Raw genomic sequence first — 27,012 nt, forward strand, 5'->3', positions numbered from 1 at the left:
GGAGGGCAGCTGTGCCACAGAAGTGCTAATTGCCTGTCCCTGCCTGCAGGCCAGAGGGCTGACACACTACAGCCCTTAGACTAAACTTCCAGAGCACTCGGGTCTTACACGGACAGCTCTGGAAAAACCAAATGCTGATGCTCCCTGGCAGTGCTGCTGTGGAGGGCTCTTTTCCCTCCACCTCTGCACACAGATATTGCAACTGCAGTTCCAGAGAAGGTTTCAAAAGTGGGATACAAAACTTGCTGAAAAAGATAGAACAGCTCCTCATTTGCACAGTCTGTGGGACACGGGATGGATATGAACTAAAAATGGCACAAATAACGATATTTCTTTGGGGCAGTATTAAATAAATTTTAAAAAGAAAGTAAAAGCTCACAGTGATTCTCAGCACAACCCTGAAAATCTGCACGTGGGAAACAAAAATTAAACAAAACACCCAAATACTATACAGACATCAAACACAAGAAGCCCAAATTCCTCCAGGTGGTCGGATTCCGTGCAGGAGATCTTGTCTGGGAGATTTCACAGAAGAACCTGTCCAGGGCATTTCCTTGGCAGAAAGAGATGGAAAATGTACTTGCAGTGTGCAGAGCTGCATGAATTGACACACTGGCCTGTGGGCACAAGCTCTGCTTTGTGCAGACAAAGACTGCTGCCCTGTGGGCAAAAGCTCTGCTGCCCAGGAGGGTCCTGTAGTGCAGGACTTTGCAGATGGCAGCTTAGCGGTTGTAGGACATGACGGTGAGACGGAAAAACTCTGCTGAAATAAAAAACCAAACGTGGGTAGAGCCCTTCCCAGCCATGATATTCCTTGTGCCTGTTACTGAAATGTAGAGAGAGCATTTGTCTTCACTACCAATACCACGGAGGGAATAAAACACAGCATCACTAACTCAGATTTCAGCTTTTATTTACAGATTTTAGATGGTAACATTGTGGAATATTCTTTCTTTTATAAAAAAATATCTTATAAAAGCTGGCTGTTATCTACCATTACTGGAGAGCGGTGCTGATGTCAGTGAGTATCAGTATTCATAGCTTGATTAACTGATTGCTGTTCCACAGTTCAGCCTATACCTGCAGTGATTATTTCAGTCAGTTCTGAGAGACAACGACTCCTCTCTTACCTGATCACCTTTCCATTGGACCCTTCCACGGGTTTTTAGGGCTTTCAAATTTCAGTGCTAACACTGACTGCAGCATTAACGTAACAGGAGAGAGACATGACAACCAAAAGGGATTAAATACAAAATACTTAACCATTTTACTCCTCTGTTTTTTTCAACTTCGATTTTGCCTTGTTACCCAGGGAAGTTCTGGCTGTCCCAGCTTGCTTTGCAGTTCCAGCAGGTTTCTTTTTTAGCCTCTTCTTTTTGGAACGCACCAGGTCTTCACGTCCCAGTTCAACCATTTTTGCTTCCCACAACTTCATTTCATTCTCATACCGAACCTTATCGTCTTCAGCAAGCTGCAGGTATGGCTAGAGGAAAATAAGGTATCAACAGTTACAGAAGGGGCTTTGTCTGGGAAAGTGCCACAAAGTGTCACAAAGGTGACTTAGAACAACACCTGGGCACTGGCACAGCCCAAGTATTTGCCTTCACCTCCGGATAATTAAAAAACAAACAAACAAACAAACAAACTTGCAGAAAAATACAAAACTTTAGCATTAAATTACGGTTATGGCAAGAGCTGCCCACTACTGAAGAGGAAGTTTATTCAATATTGCTACTAACAGCTAAGGCTTGTTATCTGAGCACTAGTTTTGAGAGAGGTGGATTATGTGATGAACAGGAACAGATATCGCTGCAGAATTATTCCAGTTTTTTTTCTACAGTAAGATCATGAACCTAGGGGGTGTCCTAAGCACACTCAAAACTGATCTGGACAAAGGTCATTTGGGAGGAAGAACAGTAAGGTACAGAATACCTAAACTGTGACATTTTCAGATTAGAATTTCAGTGTAGCAGCTCTCATTTTTCATAAGGCCATGCACAGATTTGTATTTCAGTACACTGAGAAAGCTGGCAGAGAATAATCCCCCAGACAACCAAAGTTAATAAATTACCCTGTGCACATCATTTGTAGATTTGTTGCTTTTCCCTGTCAAAAGTCTTTCTATGAGCAGCAAATTATTATGATGATGTTTAAAGATATCACGTATTATTAGAAAAAAAAATCAAATTGTTGCACATTATTTCACCTTTCCCTCTAGATGCTGCTCAACATCCACTACCAGGCACACTGAACTTCCATCCTCTCCCACTGGCTTACATTTCAACAACACTGTGAATAAAATGGTCACTACTGCAATAAAGGTAACAATCTTTTTCAAGATGCATGAAGATCTTAGAGTATTTTCCTCAGTATTATATTTTGAGCAACTTAAGTTCAAGATTTTGTATGAATATATCAACTTTGACTCAAGTTTGTCATTTTCTGATTACATCAGAGCCTCATCCAAATCCACTGACATACCTGCTTTTGAGAAGGGGAGAGTTTTTGCCACGTGTCAAATAATTTCTTCAGCTTTGCCTACAGGATATAGAACATGCAATACAGGAGGGTTATTTTAGGAACAGACCGATCTCAGAGGGGTACAGATGAATGCCACACAAGTGAAAGTCAAACATAAACCAATGCAAAAAAGCACAAAGTCACACAGGTTCAATCCCCCACCCTTTTAATGTAGGCAAATAATACACTGTATGGTTCAAAACAAGCTGCTGGGCATCATCTGAGCCACGTTTACAGCTCAGGCCTCAGCTGACTGGACAAGCCTGCCTTGTGCATGGAAAACCAAGGAACAAACTAGATCCACCATCCCAATTTACTGATTAAATATGTAGGGTGAGGAACATATTAGTGTTGTAATCCACCAGTGTAATTTACATCAACCCAAAGTGCAGTTTAGTGCAGAACTTGTGAGTTTGCTGAGGAACTCTGGCAAGACCTTATTCTGTAACACCACCCGAGCTACAGGAGGTACAATGAACTCGTACTGCAGGAACAGGAGCAGACCACCACAACTCTTTGAAAAACTAATGTATTTCTAACACCAAAACAAAGAGAAGAATAATCCTCTCCTTACAGAAGGAGCAGATGAAGTCTGTAAAGCTGAAGTGCAAAAAATACTGCAAGTATTTTAAGTCTGTATACCCACACAGCAGTTTATAAAGGCCATGCCAGTGGCAGTGTACAAGCAGATCCACTGCAAAAAAGGTAACCTGAGCAAAGCAACATGCAGATATTGAACTACTGAACAATTTCTTTGAGGATGACAGAATCTAAACCAGAGTTTTCTGAACACAATGGATCTATTTCAAAAAACAATCTTTCCTGGCTTACCGCAGGTGAAATCCCTTCACTTTCTTGAAATTTTTCTGCCACAAAAATGTTAAGGCCGCTACGAGGTCTTTTAGGTTTCCCAAGCACAGTCAATTCCTTCAGAAACAACAAGAAAAGTTATTCCATCTACCAAGCATGCATTTTTTTCCAAAACTAAGCTTACCATTCGACTTTATATTTTATACAAAAATCAAACACAAATTCTTTCTTTGGTGTTTTATTCTGTAAACTGGACTGTATGTCATGATGCTCTCAGTGCTGGTCAAGACTAGTGCTAAACTAAACTAAGAAAAGTTAACAACTTGAGTTTTCACAGATATAGAAATAGCATTTTAAACTGATTCTTACTTCAGCTAAGTCTTCCAGAAACCAAAGACTGTTATTAAATTCCTTTAAGAAAATCATGATGACAGGTTTTCTATTATTCTTCATAAGGCTTCTGGTTTTGCTGTGAAATACAGCCTGCTTGCAGAGAGGAGGGCAGGTGGTGGACTGTGGGAGGTGAGGAGGTGGAACAGAACCAATTTCCAGGGAAACAGAACTGGGTTTCTGCTATCAGAACACTTTGCCTGCAGGGATGATGGCACGAGAAGGGAAGTACAGCAAGTTATGAATGCAATTACACTTCTTGTTTCCTCCAGTCCTGACATTCCCACTGGAGCCTGGGTGCTGCAAATTAACATCTGCTTAGGTATTAAATATGCTAGCTAAATTCCTTGTGCTGCCATACTCTAAAAAAAGGACCGACACAGTCATTTGGATTAAAAACTCCCTCTGAGTAGAGGTCTTTTAAACCAAATTAATTTCACTTTTGCTAGTCAGGGCAATGTCACACCAGCAGTTTAATTCACAGAAATGAGCAAGCAATAGGTGGTTTTGCTACCGGACCAACCACAGTATCATACCTTTATAGATGGTTCTGTCTCTCAGGATTTATGTATAAACCAGCTAGAAGGGAACAGGGAAGATGGTCTGCTTGAATATGCTAGGAAAGGATACCAGTAAACAGATGTACCTCTGCAGCCCTAATTCACCATGGCAGCAGTGACAGAGATAGCAAAGTAGCAGAGTCCAAAGAAAGGAAGGAAAAAAGGCTACTTCAAAGAGCTGCTAATGAGGTAAGAGATACAAGGCCTTCGTGAAAAGCTATTTCTGGATGTCTTTCCATCCAAAGAAAGTGTTGCTGGTCCAAACACCTTTTATTGCCTATCCTTTCTCTGGCAGCTCGTGGAATAGGGAGAAAAAAAGCACAGAGAAGCCACCTTTAAGCATAAAGATACGTGCTAGTTCTGTGTTCTTCAAGCGCAGGAATGCCACAACATCAGCAATTATATTTAGTCCATGGCATTTTGGGGGGTTTGTGTTTCTTGTGTGTTTTCTGTTATTCTGAGTTGGTTCTGTATTTCTAAAAACATGCTTCAACTCTGCTCTACATACTAGACAGACTTCAGCTTCCTTGAGAGAAAAGAAACTTGAATTTCAAAATGCTTACTCTTTTTGCCCGGAGTGATCTTCTCCTTGCCAGTTGTCTTCTCCTTTCCTCTTTCAAAGCTGCAGCCTGGGCTGGAGTTAGCTGGGCTTTATATTTGGCCAGCTGCTCCCCGTATCTTTGCCAATCCGTCTTTTTTGCTTCCTCGTAAACCTACAGCACAAATCATCACCAGCCTTAAACAGATGCTTTCAGTCACAACCACCTGACCACTAGACAAGCTAACACTTCTAATCTATGGGGGGGAAAAAATTAAGACTGGAAAAAATTACCCTGGAACATCAGATTTTCATCTGTTTGACTACCCCGTTATCCATTTCAGACACAAAAAAGGAAAAGAACACAGAGTGAGCAGTCCAAAAGGGATGTGAGAGCACCTCAATTCTACTGAGAAAGGATACTGCTTTAGCTAAAAAACTGCAATTAGTTCCTAGCTGCATTTAATTCCTAACTGTAATCAAGGAAGAACAATCAAGGAAGAACAATCACTACTTTCCTATCAATGGCACTTAAAGTCAGCAGTGATTAGCAAGTCCTAGAGTTGTTTTACATTATCGGTTGAAACGGCCACTCTTAGAGAAACTTCACTACTCATGACTAAAAGTTAATTTGATGGCTCTTCAATAAATTTACACGTAGCAAAAAAGAGAGTTTCATCAAAATTAACTGAGGTTTCACTTAGGCACATGAAAGCAGAGCAACTTTACAAAACTTATGTTATTATACACGTAATGCACCGTGTACATAATTACCATTTAAAAAGGAAAAATAACCGGTTCCCAGCCCCACAGCCATGTGGAGTGAGAGCTGTGCCCTTTCTCTGGCAACAGACTAAAATTATGAAAACCCAGGTCGTGCACAAGTATCAAAGTATCCTTCTGTACAGGGTTTGCATGGCCAGGTTTTGGTGGTGAGGGGGGTACAGGGCTGGCTCCCGTGAGAAGCTGCTCTGTCCAATGGAGCCAACGCCAGCCAGCTTCAAGAGGCAGCCACAGCTGGCCAAGGCTGAGCCCACCAGGGACAGTGGTGGTGCCTCTGGGATAAGAGCATTAAGAAGGGGAAAAAGAAAACCACATAACTTCAGCCTGAGAGAGGAGTCAGATGGGAGAATGTGAGATTATTTCTACAGATCAGCGGAGAAGGAGGGGAGGAGGTGCTCCAGGTCATGGAGAAGGGTCCCCTGCGGCCTGTGGTGCAGCCCATGGTGAGGAAGCTGTGCCCCTGCAGCCCACAGGGGTCCACAGGGAGCAGAGATCCACCTGCAGCCCAGGGAGGAATCCCACACTGGAGCAGGGTAATGTGACTCCAGGGGGTCCCCCACTGGAACAGCCTATTCATGAGGGACTGCACCCCATGGAAAGGGACCAATGCTGGAGCAGTTCCTGAAGAACTGCAGCGAGTGGGAAAGACTCACACTGGGAGCAGTTCATGGAGGAATGTTTCCTGTAGGAGGGCCCCAGCAGGGGCAGAGTGTGAAGAGTTCTCCCTCTGAGCAGGAAGGAGCAGCAGAGACAAGATGTGATGGACAGACCTTAGGCCCCATTCCCCATCCCCCTGTGCCACTGGCGGGCAGAACTAGAGAAACAGAGAATGAAACTGAGTCTGGGAAGAACAGGAGGTGCGGGGAAGGTGTTTTAAGTTTTTATTTCTCATTAGCCTGCTCTGATTTGATTGATAATAAACTGATTTCCCCAGGTGGAGTTTGTTTTGCCCTGACAGTAACTGGTGAGGGATCTCTCCCTGCCCTTATCCCGACCCATGAATCTTTCAGTATATTTTCTGTCCTCTGCCCAGCTGAGAGTGGCTTTGCTGGGCACTCAGTGTCCAGACAGGGTCAACCCACCCACTGTGGTGTACTGATGTCTGAACCTTTGTACACACGTGCTTTTTAAACTGTTGATTAAAAACAAACCAACCAACCAAAAAAAATCACCAAACTACACAAAAAATCCACCAGGGACACCAAACCAAACAAAACAACCACCAAGACTGTATAGAGTTCAAAGCACTCAGGGCAAAGATACACTCTTACCTGCTTCTGTGATGCTGGTAACTCCTTCCAAGCACCTGCTAATTTTTTAGTCAGCTCTGTGCTGCTCGCTCCTGTACGTTAAAACGAGAAAGCATGAAAATAAAGATCAACATTGTATCTGTAGTAAGGTTCTTCGATTTTCCCAAGGAAAGCTGTCACAAGTATCTTTTTCCTGTACAAACATTTTCATCCTTCCATAAAACCACCTTAGTGTGGCAGTTAAAGGGAACTGTAGTATTCTGGGGAGGGGAAAGAGTCACTGCTCTTGGTTCAACCTGGAATGAAACATGCAGTTATAAGATGAAGCACAATTTTAAGGCAGCTATTATCACTCCACAACAATTCAATTTTTTTCTTTTGAGACGGATCCTTTTCTATACAATGCAAGATGATCTGAATTTGGAGGGAGGAGCAGGGAAGAAATCAAAAGTAAAATTTCCAGTTCTCCTTTTTCAGCAAAGAAAGTCTGCTGAATTCTTCACAGCAAGTATAATGTGACTTTATCCACCTGATATAGCACATATGCCCTTCTCCTTCTGGGTCCCTTCCAACTCAGCACATTCTGTGATTCTGTAATCTTTATTAAAGTCCTTTATTTACAATATTATTCAAAAGAAGTAAGGTTAAAAAAAAGGTAATTTCCTTCTCCCACAAACAAAATTGGTGACTTGAGTCTACTTTGGTTTTCAGCTGACTGCCTTTGTCTTTGGCTCTTGTACCATGGTCATTTGATGAAGCCTTCAGCCAGACTTGAATATGTGAAGGGGAAAAGAATAATAATTACAAAACAGAACCAAAACAAACAAACAAACAAACCTCAACCAAACTTAAGGGTGGTGCAAAAATGATATAAGGTGGTCTTTTCTTGAAAAATCCTTTACAGGCTTTTCCTCCACAATTAAAAAACCAAAACCAGATGAGCTTTTCTTCCACCTCAAATGTAAAGCTCAGCCACCTCAATGGTGGGAAAGCAGAACTAAGCTCTTCTCAGTAACCTGACTTCCAGAATTCCGGAAAAACAAGACAGACGGAGAGGTTTTAGTCCAAGTAGATGAACCTTAAAACCTTTGAAAATACGATGCTTTGGCCAACGATAAAAGAGAACTAATAAATTATCAAGTTATTTTTGACCATTACCTCTGTTGGAACAAGAAAACCAAAAGTTCTCAATTTGTATATAAGATCCAGTATATTTATTTGCAGATTATTCAGATTTTGAAAACGTGGAAAACACTGGTGCAGTATGTAACTACAATAAGCTCTGATAGTTCAGTTCCCAGCCTTTTTGACTGTGGAACTGCTGAACTGCTGAGCGGGGTATCAAATGGTTTTCCCTACTTAAATTTACCTCAGGGCTTGCCCAATACGACCACAGTTTTTTAACCATTTTAACCTTCATTTCAACAGTGTTTCAAAACCAGCACAGCTTTCCATTTTGCTGCTTTCTGGTAAGAGCGACTGCGTTGCTTGTAAATAAAGTTTTTGATAGTAAATTAAACGTATTCGCAGAAAACCATTTTCCTCTACGCACATTTACTACTTCTTCCGTTTACAGTCAATACAATCCAGTGCCTATAGTTTTTCAATTACTAAACATCAAAATAAAATCATACGCCCCTTGTTATATCAGCAAAAGCATACTTCAAATGCACAGAGGCCCGAAAATAACTGAGACCCACAAATCACTGTTAACATGTATTGCCCAGGTGAGATCTTTCAGCAAACATTTTTAAAGTTATACACACGCTCGTTTTTTTGAGTTACGATGCGCAGAAGACGAAGATAACACACGTGTAGGCAGTGAGTACGGCCACGCTGGATTCGCTTGGGGCGTGCTATATGGATAAACAGATGGGCTGGGTCTCTAAAATCAGGGTAACGGACTTTCGTTCCCTCACGCGGTTCGGTTTTACACAGACATTCCGGCTCCCGGCTCAGCCCCGCTCGGGGGGCGCAGGCCGTGTCCCCGCTCCCGCGCAGAGCAAACCGCGGGCCCCGCGGGCTCCCCTCCCCTCATACCTCGTACCTGGGTTCTTTTCCCTGAACGCCGAACGGTTTTCCATCATAAAACGGAAATAGGCGGTGAGGGGCCGCTTCGGGCGCTGATCCGAGCTGATCCCCCGGGACAGGCACTGCTCCGCCGCGCCACCGCCGGCCCTGCACACAACGGCACCGCCGGTCACCGCCACCCCACCGAGGCGGCCCCCGCTCCCGCCGCCCCGCTCCCCGCAGCCCCGCTCCCGCCCCGCACCTGAGGAGCCGCCGCCCTCCCGTGACCAGGCCCAGGCCCAGCCCCAGTGCCAGGCCCGCGGCCCGGCCCAGCGCCGCCGCCGCCGCCGCCATGCCGGCCCGGCCCATGCCGCGCCTGCGCGGGACCGCGCCGAGGGACGGGGCCGCGGCGCCCTCACAAGGTGACCGCGAGCGCGGGGCTGTTCCCGGAGCCGGCGGAAAACTAAAACACAGCCCGCCTAAGCGCTAATTAACTAATTCAGCTGATGATCTGTGGCCAAAAACCGCACGGTTTCACTGGTTTCCTCTTAATGGCAAGCTTTTGGGTACAGCTGTGTCTAAAAACACACCAGAGCACCAATCAGTTCTCGGGGGAAAAAGTTACTTTTTTTTTTTTTTTTGCCATCACAGTAAACAACAGGGAAGGGAGTAATGTTTCAGCTCTAATTCCCCGCACCCCCTACCGCCTTAAAAGAGCGTTTCTATAAAAAGCATTAACGGAGTTCTGAAGGAGCAGTAGTGATGTTTATCTCCAGATTGAACCCAACGACCTCACTGAGCGAGTGAAGTTTTGAATAATGTATTCGTAATTTCATTCCTATAATTTCAAAAGCAGAAAGGCTGAACTGCTACAAGGATCATAAGAATCAGAGACTTACGATGATGCTGTTTTAGAGGTGTAAAGCTAAGACATTCCTTTTTTAATATCTTAACATGCCTTCCCACACGGGTGTTGGGTTTCACACATCCTTCTGCTGGTTTCATACTGTGAGGCAAAGTCATTCTCAGATGCATGGAACACATCAGAAATATGACCAGTTAAAGTAAAAATGTTTTCAAACCACCCCTAACACAAACTGATAAACCAAAACAAAGTGAGGATCTCAAAATACAAGTCAAACTTCCAGTTTTCATACAGTTCAGTACAGGCATTGCAAACATTTAAATAACTTCTAATACAAACAGATTACTAGCGATCCAGAAAAAATAAAAGCTCTGGGAACACATTGTGATGAAGTTTTTTACCACCATTTGAGTAAGAAGTGTAAATGATGGCTTTGCCTCCCTAGCTACATTGTCCTGGTTCACATATAATGAAGCATTTTATAACAAAAAAAATCCATTTATTCAGTTTGCAAACTGAACAGGGATATTTTAAGATTAATAGAGCCACTCTTGATCAGTCTGTTGTTTCAAATATCATTACATCATAGATAAAACTGTAGCACAGGAATTACATTTTCCCATATGTGACCCTTTAGGGTCAGTAAATTGGCAAACACAAAGATTAATATTCCACTGGTAGGGAAAAAAGCTCCTACTGTGCACGCTTACCACTCATATCCTAAATTCCAATTTAGCATATATTAAAATAATAAAAAAAACCCCAAATCAAATATATTTCTCATCTTAAAAATATATTTTATGTTGACAAATTTCCCAACTGGAAGTCAGTTTTCTTTCATGTGCGAGGTACAGAGGAAAACATTTAGTCACCCATATTTATTTTCAGATAACCAAGAAGAATGCACAGTAGGAAATCAGAGTTTTTCTCCTTCTAATCTACCTTTTAAGAACAGACTGCCCCTCTCCAGCACTACTGGTTTTCCATGTGCATACTCTGAAGCAACTGAAGTGCCAGTTCATGGAAAAGTTACCTTCAAGTGTGAGGAGTTTACTGTAACATTCTGATATTGCAAATACATCACCTTAACTAAGTGGTTGATGTTGAGACACTTGTGGTTATCTCCTCCACAGGTGAATATAGGTGTAAAATGGCCTTAAACTACTTGAAATCCTATATTCAGCAATGGGCAGAGCATGCTAAATCCATTATAAAGCTAGCATAAAAATTAATTGCAACCCAGTTCTAAGTAGTACATGATGCATAGCTTTATTTGTCCTTCTCTTTGTAAGACACATGCACATATACTACTGGTGATTCTCTAATGTTAGAACAAGTACTTTAAAGATACGCAAGAGTTAAAATAAAATTAAAAAAAAAATCAAGAAAAGTAGTAGAAAATGCATTTTATTTATATGGAAAAGGCTACATTTGGATTTGTAAAAGGTCAAAAGGATAGTGTTACATCAAAAATCAGTTGTGAATAGCAACAAAATGGTTACACATCTCTCTACATAGCAGTGCAATTAGTTCTCATTCCCATAAAATTAAGTATGCAACAGAATCAAAACGAAGTGTTTCTCCATAATCAGCATACAAAGAATTACAGTGCAAAGATCATTTTAGGTTTTAAGAAATCTGCAGTCAATCTTTAGAATATCCTAATGTGTGGGATACTCCAATTATTTTCATTACTAGCAGTTGTATCTTGTCAATACTGTGCACACGCAATTAAGTCTAAAATGAAATTACTGACATTGTAAATAAAATATTTAGTCTATACAGTAAAAAAATACAAATTATTAAGTGAACTAACAAAAAGAAATTTGAATACACTTATGAAACAACAACATACTTCAATGACAAACATACAGTATTCATCACATAAAACCAGCTACTTTTCCCAGCAAAAATAATTCAGTTGCTTTACAACTGCATTACAGATCTTGTAGTCTGAAGATGCAGATGTCCAACTCTTAAAAACCATAATAAATGTCTTCTGCAAAGCATACAAAGAGGATAAATATTCTTATCACAGTCATAAGGTTATTTTTGGAAGTTTATTCTCCCTTGCTCCGGAAACACACTTACATGGGTGAAAAAAAATTCAAGGGGAGTCATGTTAACATCAAAACCATAAATTGTGCTCCATTTCCTTCTAATTTTGAAAAAAAAAAAACACCCTAGAATTTACAGTACTCTGTGGTATATGAAAAAGTCTTCACAAGTTTACATTGCATATTTCTGAGTCCATTCTCTTGCATGTCTGTTGTATCTGTATGTGCAGAAAGAAGGCATTACAGTGAAGAGCTGTTAGTGATACATTGACAATGGCCACGTATTTACTTAATACAGGTGTTATTGAGCTTTTCACCTCTGAGCACTGAGTCGAAGAAGTTAAAATAGTCTAAAAGCCAAAAAAAATATACCCACTGTATGTTCAGTTTCTAAGGTTACCTATTACAGCTATTCGGACTCAAAACCAATCTCACAGGTTTGCATTAAAATGCATATCATTGTGCCTACTTAATTTGCATTTCACAACTGGTTCCCTCATTTGTACCTTAACAGGAAATTGTTGTTAATTATTCCTAAATGCAAATGTTATTAACAGTCTGACAAAGTTCACGCGTTTTAGTCGCATAAAGTTCAGTATAATTAACTGGAGTTTCATTCTCCCTTCTGCCCTGCCATCAGCATTTCAGAACTTGAAAGGAAAATTTTCTGAAAAGCATTTTTTACTAGATTTTAAGTCTTTTCCTTCTGGTATGAAGCTGATGAGCAATGCCAAAGATAAACGACCTTAGAGAGTTCATAACTTCCCCTCTCTGATCTTTCCATTTGCCACATTCTGTTTTTCAGACTAGATTCACTTTCTTCTGGGTCATCCAGAGAAAAATGCTGACAAAATTTTAAATCTGTTTCTTAAGATCAGTATAACAACTCATGAACTAACTGGTTTTCTTCTTAAGAATATGCTACCATACAAGCCTTAGCATCTTTACTTATACTGAAATATTCATAGATAAATGCTATGGGGTAACCAGCCATATAATTGATTTCCTAAATTCAAGATGAGATAAAAGTAATTTAATAGGTGATCAGCAGAAGATAAAGCTATGGTCAAGACTACACATTTTCTCACTTTCTCTAGAAACGATTAAATTTCGAGTTTTGGAGAGAAAACACCTTCACAAACAGGAGGCACAACAGCTGAAATCACTAGTAAGTAGGTAGGTAGACAAAAGTTGAGACACAAAAGGGGAGAAGCTGATGCATAACATCCTCAGTTTTAACACTGTCTGCTTTGCAGAACAAGCTACAGAGTTCAAGTGATCCAAAAGTGAGTTACATGATTTGACTGCGCCAGACAGTGAACTGCCAGAAAGAGGCCATTTTAATAATTCTTACTCTAGGGAGAGAAATACTAGACCACAGACTTCCATGTAACTTCTACATCACTCTTTTTTTATCCACTGCTCAAGGTAAAAACAATACTCAAACCTTCCTTAACCTGTGACGTGATGAGCCACAGGCCACTAGAATAACACTTCAAGAAGTCTTCAGTGGCTCAATACTGAATACAATACAAAAAACAGGTACCAAAAAACTCAGTTAACCAAAAAGCCAAAAATTCTTCTGTACGGGTTTTACAAACAGAGGATTGCAGTAGCAAGAAATAACTCATGTTTGGGAAATGTTTTTTCATGCAGTGAATATAAGATGACACACAGAAGTGTGATGGTTTTATGTAACTAAGTACAAAAGATTAGGTACCCAGCAACACCTATGTAGGCACACACAATACCTACAGTTTTCTACTTGCCATAGCTATTTTCAAGATTTGAAAATCTAATCCTAATCCTGTAGAAATCTATGAAAAAAGTATTGCTAAAGTTAAGATAGAAGGCGCTTAAACCATCTGCAAGTACCACATACACAATTATATATATGTTATACTCACTTTTCCTTGTCTGACTTGTAGATCTGTGCAATATCTGGTACTAAAGGATCATCTGGATTAGGATCACAAAGTAAGGAGCATATGGACAATAAAACTAAATAAAAGAGACACTAGATTAAACAAGTTAGTTTGCTTTATTCCTATAATACATTAATATATTGCAGTACACTGAAGGAAAGTGGTGGAAGATTGGAAAAAGAATGAATATTAGTATTAAGCTGTCCTACAGCAGTTCTGTTCAGAAGTGTTTATACAGCATAATTTTTTTATGGCCTAAGTAAACAACACCTGATACGAGCCTAGAGAATTTGCAACCCATGGACTTGCACCTTTTGTAATGATCTCTCTCCCACATTTTAACCTATGAACACTAAACAAACTACAGACCACAGTTATATATAAATATTTCCTCAAACCAAGCAATTCATCTGCAATTATTTAAGATAACTAATATTGTTAATGTTACATTGTCATGCAGTACTCTATACGTGCACGTGCTTCTCCACTTCTGTGCTGACAGTTGTTCTCTCAATCATATGAATACTTTACTTAAGCATGACTTCCATTTTGAGAAAATCCTTAATCAGCATTATATGCAGGTATTCACTTACAATTCATATTCACTTCCTGGTATTGAACCAAGGATGTTTGATTTTTTTTCAGGAAATTTCTATTTTTATACTCAGAACTAAAAGCATACAAGAGTACACAGCTAAACCATTCTAAATGTGTTGTGAAAGGGAACTTAATGCTACCATAAGAACCTGCTGTAGAATATCTTTCTTCCCCCCCTGCTTTGTCTTGTTGCCCAAGAGCCCACACCTATTTTCAGCAGTAGCAAGTTTGGCCACTTCAATACTGACATATTTATTAAGTGCCAGTAATATTAGAATATTGGGTTAGAATACACGGTCACACCAATCAGAGGTGCTATCAGTACCTTTTAAACCTTTGATTCAGTAAAACGAGGACTAGAAAGGAGAAACTTCCACGAGTCACTGAAATTTTCAGTTTATGAAATATTAATTTTCAGTTGATAAAATATATAACATGCAAGCAGGTTAAAGGCACGTCACATCAGAACATGAGACCAGCAGACTGCTCCGCTTTATAACCGAAAGAAGCGCTCAACAAGATAGAAAGGTGCTGAAGATCTAAAACCTGAGAGTTTTCAGTTGTAGATGCCAAGTGTTAAACCTGAACACCAACTTTCATTTGCTAAATAATTAGAAACAAGAAAATTCTTGCGTATCTACAAAACAACTATTAGTTCTGATACCAAGGACACACAAGAGTAACTCAGCAAGACACAAGAGTAATTCAGCAATGACTTCAGGAAACAGTATTAGACTCAGATTTTACACAGCTTGTCAGATTACTGCACAGGGCTGTGTGCATGAGAAGTTGCTTTTCCAAGAAGGGATGGCAACTGGACTTGCACAGACCAATTTCCATTGGATAAAGACTAACATTTTTTTTCTTTGCTTGTACACCCAATGCAATGACACTGTTCTAAAAAAAGACACGGTTCAGAGAGCTCCCAGGCACAGAACAAGATGTGATACTGTTTAACCTTTTGAGTCACATGAGAAATTCTGTAATGACTAAAGTGTGCCTTAGCATTTTGAAGGTAGGTGAGAAAAAACAAGGGCACCCACATTTTAAGCAGCTTTTGAAGTGACACAAAATGCCTGCAACAAAAGAACTGCTTAACTATTAATTCAATGTTCCAAAAATCTACAGTGTTTAACTAGAGAAAGTTTAACTACAGGACAAGAATATTTTAATAAATCTTTTACTGATGATTTTGAAAGGAGCTACATTATAAAATATTCATTTTACAGAGGAACGCAAACCAGAACAATTTATCCCATTTTAAAATAAAGTGTAATTAAGACCTTAGCCCACACAAGGGTGCTCAGGCTACCCAAAGAGTCATCACAGGCAATCACCTAAGCCCACACCTGTCAGTATCAGGGTTTTCCATTTACATCCAAACTCATTTGACTTTGAAGCCCTGCTCCTCAGTTTCTCCTCAGTTCTGCGTGACTGTCAGCTTTAATACAGAAGTTGCATTTCAGGCTGACTGGACATTTATTACCTTACTCAACTTGTCTTAGAACATTTCTTTGCCATGCACGTATTTTTTCTGTGATGTGACACTCCCAATAAGCTGTTCGAGATCTTGGATCATAAAAAGAATTCCAGTGGAATTTGCCCTTTCTGAAATGTGCAGGATAAACGAGTTCCCACTGCCACCTTTAAGACAGTGTAATAATACACAAAAAAATGCCATGGCAGTGTATGCAATTTCATAAATGCATTATCAAATCAGTGAGCTTACCTTTAGATACAGTCAGAGCTGGTGACCATTGTGATCTCAGGATATCAAGACAAATACTCCCATTACTGTTTATGTTTGGGTGATATATTTTTGTTGTAAAAGCAATCTGTAATAAAAAAATAAAACCAAACCAACTAACATAAAATTATGTTTATTACATTTGGAATCCTTAACGTCATCCCTCCCTTTCCAGTCACACTAGACCTGCCAACACAACTTTTTTACAGTCTTATCTGTCATCCACAATGAACATGTGGACTGCTCACCTTTCTGGTTTTAACTTCCAAAATTAAGCCTCAAAGAACTAAGACACAGAAACAAAGTTTTGACCAAAAAACTGCGATAAGTTCAAAGAAAGGACTTACTTTTGGTGGTTTGAAAGGATAGTCTGTTGGAAAGTGTACTGTGAGAAAAAATACACCCCCTTGATATGCACTATCAGGCTGGGGAAAAAAACAAAACAAATAAAACACATTAATATATTTCAGCCATTTTAGAGTTTCCCTTTTTGAATGCAGATAACCTTCCAAAGCAAATCTGTTTTTTCCCCAGTACACAGCCCCCTCTGGGCCGTATACTGGGAAGGCACGGAGGGAACTGAACCCTCCCACTGGCCTGCAGAGCTAAAGTAGAGCCAATCGTGGCTACTACTGCAGAGGCACAACACAGCTACTGAGCCCTGCCCTTCTGGGGAGAGAAAAGGAGGGAGCAGTGTTCCACTGGGGAAGCTACAAATCTGCAGAGCAACAGCTTCACTGCACTGAGGGGAACACAAAAACCGAAGCAAGTCCTCCAAATCCTGTCGCTGGGCAAGACCACAGCTGCTCTGATCCTCCTCCATCCTTAAGCTACAAATATACTTACCTTAAGAAGTGGTTTCTCTTTGCAGAGGCAAAGAGTGGGATTTTCCAACATAATTCAGTTCACCATGATGACATCGGGGGAGTTTTAAAACACACAACATCTTTGTGACCTGTACAAATCTGTGAACATGCATTTTGTTAGAAAACATGTGCACAGGTTTACGTCCAGGTTGCACAGAGCTAATACAATTAACTCAGTTGTAGTCATCTGTTGAAGAACTCTCATTTTTATTAACAAAAAAAAAAAGAAATTAGTGGAAAAGTCTTGATGCTGAATGATAGAGAGCAGTTCTGCCATTTCTGATTAAGGGAAAGAAGAAACCCACTCTCATTACATGGGTAAGTTTAAAACAGCAGCATAGGAAGTCAGTCTCAGGAAAGCTGCAGAAGATTGAGGTTTGGGGTTTTCTTATGGAAACAAAGGCAGACTGTTTCTAAAAATCTTGACCTTGGAAATTAATGGTTGTAGAGATGACTGTATGACTGTAAGAGGTAGAGCCACAAATGGTCCACTAAGACATGTTTTCTTACACCTTAAAGTGCAGACAGTGTTGCAGTGTAAGGCAGGTTATATATAGTCATACTAAGTCAGCATTAGGTAATATCAGAAGAGGTTGCCACAGTAATTCCAATTAGGTTTGAAAGGACTGCTTGCTTGAATACTAAATGGATTTTTCAAAGGTAAAATAAGCTGAAGATGAGACAAGTTCGGTGTCAGAGAGAAGGCAAAGCGAAGTCACACATGTTTTATGAGCAAGGTATATACAACAAACTGATGGCATCCACAGACAGAAGAGGTTACCCTACTTCCACACATAGGAAATGAATTCTGAAGGTAAGCTTTAGTCCTATGTTTCCATCAGGAAACATACAGGATGCACATCCCTAATTTCCTTTTGTTATCACAATAAAGGATTAATATCTTGAGATATTCTCTTCCTGTATCTCTGCAGACAGGGCTGAGAAAGGTTGGCAAGAGATGCTCATCCTTATCCTTAACTAGAGACATCTGAGTAACCTGAAGCAAAGAAAAGAATACTTTCCACTACACAATATGAAAGGTAAACTGCAAGCTGGAGAAGAAAATAGAATTTAAGCCAAAATTTCTGTTCTAGTATTTCCCTCACTCATGTCATCAGAGTTGTTCAGGACAGAGACATTACTGATGGCAATCAGCACATAAGCTTTATTAACTCTTCTTTGCTGCTTTGCTGTTGACCCTTTATCTCAGTGCAAAATGGCAACGGTCAGAAGGATTTTATATGTGAAAGAACATGATTGTTCAAGAAAAACAGCAAAAGCATTAGTATGGTACAGAAAAACAGTTGCTGCTGGGCCATTGACAAGTTGGAAAACAGATTTCAGCACACCACTGGCAAATTAGTGACCGATCTTTCACTGCTTCAGAACAGCTGTGCTGAAAATGAAGAAACAGTCTTAAAGGAGACAACAATTCAACTTTTCTACAGCATGCAATGCTGCATCTTAATGGATTAAATATTATCTCAGAATTTCACCTCGCACAGCAACTCAGCTCAGCATCTGAAGCAGAGACATGTCTTTCCAAATGAGTAAGTCCAAAAGGAAAACACCAGGAATACAAATTCCTTACCAGGATATTAAGAAACACACCTTCCGTCCGATCATGTTGTTCTTTATTCTTTTTTGCTAAAATTCTTTTCAATTTTCCTTTAAAACTTTCTGGTTTTAAGTTTTATTGTCCTTTCTTATGTCATTTCCTTGACAAGGGTCATAATTAGGGTCTTCACAGAGCTCCCCCAACCCAAGGAAAGCACCTTTCTCTCACAGAAACCAGCAACTGCTGGCCTGTAATTTGCAAAAGTCATCTGCTTTTGCCAGAGCCACATCACAGCCATCAAATAAAATAAACTCTATCTAAAAACCCCAAAATCACCCTGTGCAACTCCACTCTTGGGAGTTACCAACTTTAATACTGGATTTCACCTACTCTTTGTCCTTTCAGATGGATGGATCTTCCAGAATTGATCTGATCACCTTTGAAAAGCCAGCTCTTTGCTTTGTAGGCCCCCCTACCAAATCAACCACCACAGCACGGATTTTTGAAGTTAGAGGAAGCAACTAGTACCAGACTACCACGAACAACATCACCCTAAATCTTCAATCTACACACAGCACAGCTGAAAGTGACTGTTGTATTTATAGAAACCCAAATGAATTCTTCCATAACAAAAAGAGAAGCAAGGTCTTACATTCTAAGGGGCATGAATGATATACTTACAGGACCCATAATAGTTGCTTGCCAATGAAACACTGAAAGTAAAAAAGATAAAAAATTAGAGATTTTTCCAAGCTTTTTCATAACTGAAAAAAAAGGTAAAAATCTGACTATGTACTATGAAAAGCTTACAGTCATCTCCAACAGGTCCAGCAGAACAGTGGGCTGGTGGGTCTCGCTGCAGGTCACTTAGTTCCTGTAAGAAACACAAACATTTGAAAGACACCTGTGTGAAAATACACACACTTGGCAGCATCCCTTCAAAAGTAAGAGCACAAACCAATTTTATTAAACCTGTGAGGTTTTTCTTGTGGTATTTTGATAAAACAATCAACACTTGAAATGCACATTGGGACTGAAAAAGTTTTTTTGCCAGATGGTCTGCAGCTAATACTATGCTAGAAATTAATATCTGAAAGCATTTAAGAGTTGCAACTAGGTTCATAGTAAGAATATACTTAAGTAGGCAGAAAGAAAAGGATTTCCTAATTTGTCTGTAAATTCACTGTTTAATTTAGAGTTATGTGCTAATCTGATTATTCCTTTATCTGAATCAAACTGACTTGCCAGTGCCCAGAACTGAACACTGCAGAACAAGTGTGAGGACTCTCTGAAGTAGATGTAAAAAACTGCTTCCCGACTTCACATATTCACAAAAGAATTATTTGTATAGGGAATTCTCGTATTCAATGTCCCAAAAATGCTCTTTACAAGAACACCAAAACTTTGCTTTGTCAAAGGACAAGGCTGAAGATTTACAAAGCTTAATAATGTGCTGAAACCTCACCAAGAAGGGCAAGAGAACTGCATGTGAGGCACTACACAGTCAACACTAGAGATTCCCCTGTAATTTTAAGTTAATTGCTTAGAGCAGCTTTGTCCAGACTTTATGGATTATCACCATGTAGCTGCATGATGCAGGTCTTGTCACTTCAAGGCCTGGTCTACATGAATATTTTTAGTCACTAGTATAGAAAATGCTGGTGCAAGACTTTGATGTGCACATGCTAACAAAGGGGATCTACAGCTCAGAGCGGTGCAGATTCACTTTCAGAAGAGAAAGTCACCACTATAAATTACAGTGTACACTGGGGCAACATGTTTTATCAGAACACACAAACCCTAAGTTCTGCCTGCAGGAGATGCATCAGAAGTGTCAGTTATTTTAAACACTGCTGAGTATCACAGCATAAAAACGTCTGTCAAGAGCTCCAACACATGCTACACTGTCCCAGAATGGCCAGGATAAACTATCTTGATAAACTATACAAAGAGCTAAGCTGGGAACTTGAAGGAATAAGTCTTCTAATCCTCTCAAACATACAAAATAGTACACGGTAGAATAGAATACTATTGGTTAGAATACTCCTGGAGATGGGACACAGCAAAGCTCCCAAATCATCACCTTTCCTTGCACCACACACACTCCAAAACACCCCTGTAGCAGCATGAGACAAAAATTTAAGATTCAAGTTTAAAAGCTGTGAAACACGGGCTACGGTACGCTATAAATGCTGGAGGCATTTCTGACTGTGCAGACTAGTATTCATGGTCAAAGGATAATGCAGGATGTATTTCAGAAAAGTATAAAGTTGAAGACTGCAAGGGCAATTTAACACTTACATTCTTGATTAGCAGCCAGGCTTCTCCCCCAAAAAGCTACTAGAACAACATTGTAAAGGATACTTCGGTAACAAGGAGATAAACCTTTTCTGCACAGTACTCAGGGATACTCAGTCACTATGAGCATGAGTAGTAAGAACAACAAAAAAACCCCCTAAAAGTGGCGCTTTTTTCAGTTTAAAATAATCAGAAAAAAGACTGCAGATTATCAGAAGCCCAAAATAAACTGCACACAGCATCACTCAAAGTTGTTTTCATTCTCTAATCAACACAAAACCACAACCAGAACCTTTTGCCACATCATTATTTAAAATATAGAGGTTTATCTTTGTCACTATGTTCTTAATTTCTTGCCCAAAATGCACTTTAGAATGCACTGTAGACCACAGACTCCTTTCCTACCAGCTCCATGCATACACCACTGCTTGGAACCATTTGTTCCACAAAAAGCTCCACAGTGGTCATACTTAAGACTACTTAAAGAATTCTCTGTTCTTTATAAATTTGGTAAATGTAGAGCACATATTTATCAGGACATTTATTGATATAATTGTTAGTCAGTAATAAAGTATATAATATAATATATATTATAGAATATATAATATATTCTATAATATATAATATATTCTATTTCCATACATGGTTTTAATGCAAAAAAAAAAATATTGCTGTGATATCACAGTTGATATTTTGAAAGCAAATTAAACCACGTTATGTTACAGCCAAACAAATTGTCCCAGTATGTTTATCACCCTCTAAAGACAGCATGTTTAAAATAAAAATCTAAACCACAAATATCAATAAATTTTGAGTCAATTTACAATAGCAAAAGTTATTTGCAACATGAATTTTAAGGTCTGTATGTCCTGGTAGCCTACACATCTATGAAACACACATTGAAGCAGATATATATAACTAAATGTTTGAATGCTTCTGTTCTTACTGAGTTGTAGCAGAAAAACAATCAAGCAGTGTGTACCAATAAGATAAAACAACAGCTATTTTTAAACCAGTCTTCGAATCTATCGCTTCTAACAGGTTTCAAAATCTCTTCCAAAAAATCTCCTTAAATCCAATTTTTTTATGCCTGTAACAAAAGTACATATGTATTTGTTTTGTAAGTATTGCAAGCCGGCCTGAGCATTAACAAGCACAACATCAACTGCCCATTAACACTGGAGGAGTATCCAGGTACAGGACTTATGACGAAAACAATCTCCTCAACCGTGATATGGAACTGACAGGACAACAAACTGCACAATTAGGTGTGTGAACAAGGAATTCAGAACAGGAACCCCAGAAAAATGGCTCTGCATAAGACAGATGGGCAGAACAGCCCACCACACACACTAACTTGCCTAACCTGACAGCCTGAATTATTTTCCCCCTCACACAAAAGCCACGGCGTCTCAGTTTCCAGAGGTGGGAAGAATAAAGGCTTCTCTGCACAATACCCCTTCTCAGCTAAAGCTGGCATGATTTGTTTTGTTTTCATCATTTGCAACAACTGGAATTTAAAATGCCCACAAAAACATGCATTACTCTTTCAATGGTGTGCATCACAGACTGCAGAGAAGCAACTCCTGCCCCAAGGAACATCTATTCTACATCACACACAGCAGTGTAGAAATACAGTGCCTATCTCATGCAATGGCAAAGCAAAGCACTAGCAAGGTAAATGAATTCAGGTTCCTCAGCTTAAGATGAGTAAGAATCCCCCAACCTAAGCTCCTCTGAGGAACTCCAAGATGAATTTGTCATGGAGGCAGCACTGATGGCTGTGCCTGCAGAGCAAGGCTTCGTGTCCTCGTTGTTCTTCCACCCGCAGGACTAAGATCAACACACTTCCACGTGCAGTTATCAGCTTGTTCATTGCTTACTCAGTTACCCACTTTTTAAGGAAGCTCCCAAGTGAAATACATCCTTCTATGACTAATGTATAGTCTTGAAGTCCATATGCTGTCCCCTCCTTTGAGGAGTCACTCAAGACCGACCGACCAATGGCAGGATGCAATGAAACACATCCCAGAGGCAAAACGATTTAGAAATCAGAATCCCAACCAGTATGAGAAAAAATATGCTTACTAACATGTCTGCATATTATAGCCTGGCCTCCTCTGTAGGTGTTATCATACTGAACACACCAATTATTAAAATTACTGTGAACAAACAATCAGGCTTGCCACCAAAATCCCTTAGTTGTGTTAAGGCACAATTCTGCACCACCCTAAATCCACCCAAGCTTAACTTCAGGCAGTATGTCTAGACTGACAAGCTCCCAAGCAACACCACTGTTTTCTAACAGCACTTTGTTCTCCAAAGAATTCCTCTAGGCACTCTGTGAAACTACGAAGTTCTTACAGCATTTCCTCTACTCCAGATCTTATCCCTTCCTACCCCTTAGGATACAACATAGCTGTCAGCCTTTATAGCCAGTCTGAAACACCAGGAAGTCAGACAGGATAAACATACCATCATATAAATACATTTCATCTAGCATTAAACTTCCAGTTTCATGATTTTCAGGAAAGCTCTATTTATTACAGGGACATCAAAACAGTTTGCCTTTTTGAACTTCTCCCCTTCATTTTAACTTTCTATTTGAAACAATCCTATTTCCTTGCCACTCTCTCTCCTCTTCTAGTACTCCAGAGACAGGCTGGTGGCCAAAACCCTGTAGTAGAACGTTTTTTCTTACCCTGGAAAGGCAGCAGAGAGTGATGAGGGTAGTTAATGAAAAAAAAACAAACACAAAACAACCAGCAGTAGTCAATTCTGCAGCAAACTAGAAGTAAGCAGTGACTAGCTCTGAATTTAATCTCTACTCTTCTGGGAGGTCCTTACCCGGTATCTCTTCATGTTTTGTGCAGAAGTTTTTGCATAACCAGGACATTTCATACTACCTTGCAGTCACAGCTCGTTGGAAAGCATTGCTTCATTTTGAAAGAGTAGAAACAGAATCTAATAAGGCTAACAGGATGAAAGATACTTTCATAAACAGTCTAACCATAATTTCACATGTATCAAACTCAAAGTCCTTAAATGCCACACTAAAGAAAACTGTGGGTTTCCAAATCATATGGAAGTCTCTAAAGCAGAAAGAAAAGTTACACAGGGAACATCATAAAAGTATGAAGAGCAATCCTATTCTAGCAGAACCTCATTTGGAAAGCCACAAACAACCACTCCAGCTCGAAAATACCAGATTATCAGACTTTCTTTTGTCTGCTTACCTCAGAAGAATGAAACTGAACAAGAAGTGGAAAGAGGTGGTATTCAGAACAGAGGTGGGAAATTAAAATGGCAACAAATGGTAGACCATTCCCATAATAACTAGAAGCATCACAGAGTAACTGCTAGAGAAAATCACTGTAGTTGTTTATTAATATTTGATAAAATGGTCAAATGGAACGTTCTCAACAAGTAGTTGAGAACAAAGAAGTAACAAAAATCTCCCTTAATTGCACTACCTGTAAAAGTGTGAGCTTTGGAGCTCGAGTCATGACTACCAAGTTCTGGTAGAAATCCATCCAAGTAACTTGGTACCTACTGTAGGGTGTCCTAAATCTGCTTGCTGTGGGGTTAACCGGTCACTATAGAATCCTACTTCTGCAATACCAATGGCTTCAGGAGCAGAAGGGAATCCTGAACGAGAAATTGGAGGAATGTCACAGAACCAGGATAGCACCAATGCCGACTGAACATGGCACATCAACAGCAACCAAACACTACAGATTCTGTATCACCACAGGTTCTTTATCACGGCCACAGCACTAACCTTAACTCCCCTCCTGCGCTGGCCACCCGCGGTGCTCTTTTTGTCTGTACTGTACAGAGACCGGCTCGGCCTTGCAAAACAAAAGGAAACTAGGAGCTTACTCCACAACTTGAACCTGGCCATTTTAAAACATCAGCCCAAAACACTGCAGCCGAGATACATTCCAACGTCACACCGAATACTGCGCTGACAGCACTGCTTAGCCTGGAAAACAACTGGGGCACAGGGCTGACCGAGACGTGCACAAAGGGAGCCAGCCCAGCGTCTGGGCGAGAGATACACCTGCACCTCTGCTGAAGACACCCCCTCAGCACCGCCTCGGCTCCCCGGGGAGCGGCCCCTGAACGGCAGGTTAAAGCACCGACTCGGGGTGCGGGGCCTTTAAGGAGGCGAAGAGCCCCGGAACCGTGAAGAGGCCGACGAGAGGCCTCACGCCCGCTCCCCCTCCCCGGCTGCCGGCGACGGAGAGGGAAGGACGGGTTCCGGCGGAGACAGTGCGGGACAGCTGAGCCGAGCCGAGCCCGGCCCTGCCCGGCCGCCGCCACGCCCGGCAACAACGGGACGGTTCGGACGGCGCTCCCCCAGGGCGGGGAGCCGCGACCTCCCGCAGCCTCCCGCGGCTCGGCCCCACTCACTTTCTGTATCCGCTTCAGCGCCATGGGAGCGCGGGGCGGGAGCGCGCGGCGGGAGCGCGCGGCCGGGGGAGGCGGGGGGGGGGGCGGGCGCGCGGCCGGGGGAGGCGGGGCGGGGCGGGAGGGGCGGGCGCGCTCTCGCCGAGCCCTTTGTGTCCGCCTGCGCCTGCGCAGCCCCGGCCGGCGCGGGGTGCGCCGGGAAGCGCAGTCCGCCGGCAGAGCGGTGCGCGCCCCCTGCCGGCCGGCGGTGCGAGCCCGCGAAACAGGAGGCCAGGCCCAAAAGAGCTAACTAAGAAATTTGGGCCTGCTAACAAGCTACTAACATCCAAAACGATCTGTGCTTGTTCTGTTCTACTTGCTGGACCAAAACTTAAAAGAATCACAGAATAGGCCTGGAGGTAATAAATTAAGATGCAGTAGGATAAGGTAGACATTTGAATAGAAGAAACAGGCCGGGAGCCAAGGCCTTCTCCAAGCCTCAGTGGGCGGGTCAAGAACAATAGAAGAGAAGGGAGGTCAGGTCGAGGAAGGTGAGAATTAGCCCCCAGACCCAATGGGATGAAGAGTGGATGTCCCACCAAAATTGAGGGCCAAGAGAAGGACCGCCCCAAGCCCCGCCTGAGCTCCACCTATACTCCTCCGCCTGTTATTAATATGTATACATAGATGTTGTAATCACTTGAATATGCATTTAATCACATCTGAAAATTGTATAAAAATGCTGATTTTGTGTGAAGCCTTCAAGCAAGTTTGTCCAGCGGGAGCTGGCTTGCTCCCAGCGTTGAATAAACAAATACCTTGCTGCTTAAAGATAAAAAAAAGTCTCCGAGCAGTTTCTCGGACCGAGTTTTTCGGATTCACCCACCCGCGGGGCCGCGGGGCGTGTGGGGAACAACGGGGGGTTTGCGGGTAACCGGCAGGGGTCTGTGAGCGGCACGGCGTGTGCAGGCACAGGGAGGAGGAGTGAGGGAGAAGAAAGTAACCCTGTGGAGCCTCAGAACCGCATCCAAGGAAAAGCTGTGACACACAATGCTGTGTGAGAGCAGCAGGAAACGTGTGTTACCGCAAATCGGCAAATAAAAAGCCCCCTAATACTCAATTTGTGGGCATCAGTGGGCAGGCATTCTTTTATTATCAGTGCTCAACATACAGGAGGACAGCTCCTCTAGTCGTGTGTGCCCCGTTCTCGGCTCAGCTTAGCTAATATTTACTTACGATCTTACATATCAGAAAATGTCTTACATACTCACTACTTCTTATAAAGTTCGTGCATATGTTAATTACTTCTTAGAAGTTCTTCGGAAGTCCTTATTTGGTCACTAAGGCATCTTCTGGTGGTCTCTTGGTGGTCTCTGATGGTCGTTTGGAGCTTGAACTTCACTTGAACTCGCCTGCTGAGCAGCGTATTTACAGCTGGTTATAGAAAGCCTATAAAAAACTGGATACTTATGCTACTACTACTTTAACTAAAGCATTCAGAAACTTGCTTATGCCACAACTGCCTTAACAGAAACTTAAATTGTAAAGGCCAGTAGAAAATTACTGGACAATGGAGAATTATTGCTCTCACATTGCTCTCACTCTACTCATAGAGTATTTTGAGTGGGTCACAGAATCATGAAGGTTGGAAGAGACCTCTAAGATTGAGTCCAACCATAAACTCGTTCCCAGACTGGCAAGTCCCTAATCAGGTACAGTACTCCGATAATAATTTTTTAAAGTAAAGACCAGTAATTCGCACATCAATACCCAAGCTTGTGAGGTTCGAGGTGGCTATTGCTGGGAGGAGATCACTCTTTAGGTCATCTCTCCACAGCTACACCGG

General features: G+C 41.2%; 2 protein-coding genes across 11 annotated transcripts; both read right to left on the reverse strand.

Moving 5' to 3' along the window:
• Positions 1 to 1,243: 1,243 nt before the first annotated feature.
• Positions 1,244 to 9,215, reverse strand: TFAM (transcription factor A, mitochondrial). Its single transcript, XM_032694636.1, has 7 exons — positions 9,124 to 9,215; positions 8,899 to 9,029; positions 6,873 to 6,943; positions 4,844 to 4,993; positions 3,352 to 3,447; positions 2,482 to 2,538; positions 1,244 to 1,483 (listed from the first exon to the last, which is right to left on the reverse strand). Exons 1-7 carry the CDS (start codon positions 9,213 to 9,215, stop codon positions 1,268 to 1,270), a joined length of 813 nt encoding a protein of 270 aa, XP_032550527.1. The 3' UTR covers positions 1,244 to 1,267.
• A 1,902-nt stretch (positions 9,216 to 11,117) lies between these two features.
• UBE2D1 (ubiquitin conjugating enzyme E2 D1) lies at positions 11,118 to 26,614 on the reverse strand. 10 transcript variants are annotated; one of them, XM_032694643.1, is made up of 8 exons: positions 26,438 to 26,614; positions 19,287 to 19,350; positions 19,158 to 19,189; positions 16,899 to 17,017; positions 16,400 to 16,477; positions 16,035 to 16,140; positions 13,691 to 13,784; positions 11,118 to 12,001 (listed from the first exon to the last, which is right to left on the reverse strand). In XM_032694643.1, the coding sequence occupies exons 4-8, from the start codon at positions 16,947 to 16,949 to the stop codon at positions 11,956 to 11,958; spliced, it is 375 nt and encodes a 124-aa protein (XP_032550534.1). In that variant the 5' UTR covers positions 16,950 to 17,017; positions 19,158 to 19,189; positions 19,287 to 19,350; positions 26,438 to 26,614; the 3' UTR covers positions 11,118 to 11,955. The 10 variants fall into 10 exon arrangements, with proteins under 10 accessions (XP_032550534.1, XP_032550536.1, XP_032550535.1 ...); XM_032694645.1 differs by having other exon boundaries at positions 26,434 to 26,614; XM_032694644.1 differs by having other exon boundaries at positions 26,430 to 26,614.
• Positions 26,615 to 27,012: the final 398 nt, after the last annotated feature.

This window comes from Chiroxiphia lanceolata, chromosome 8 (genome assembly GCF_009829145.1).
Source record: "Chiroxiphia lanceolata isolate bChiLan1 chromosome 8, bChiLan1.pri, whole genome shotgun sequence".
NCBI lineage: Eukaryota > Metazoa > Chordata > Aves > Passeriformes > Pipridae > Chiroxiphia > Chiroxiphia lanceolata.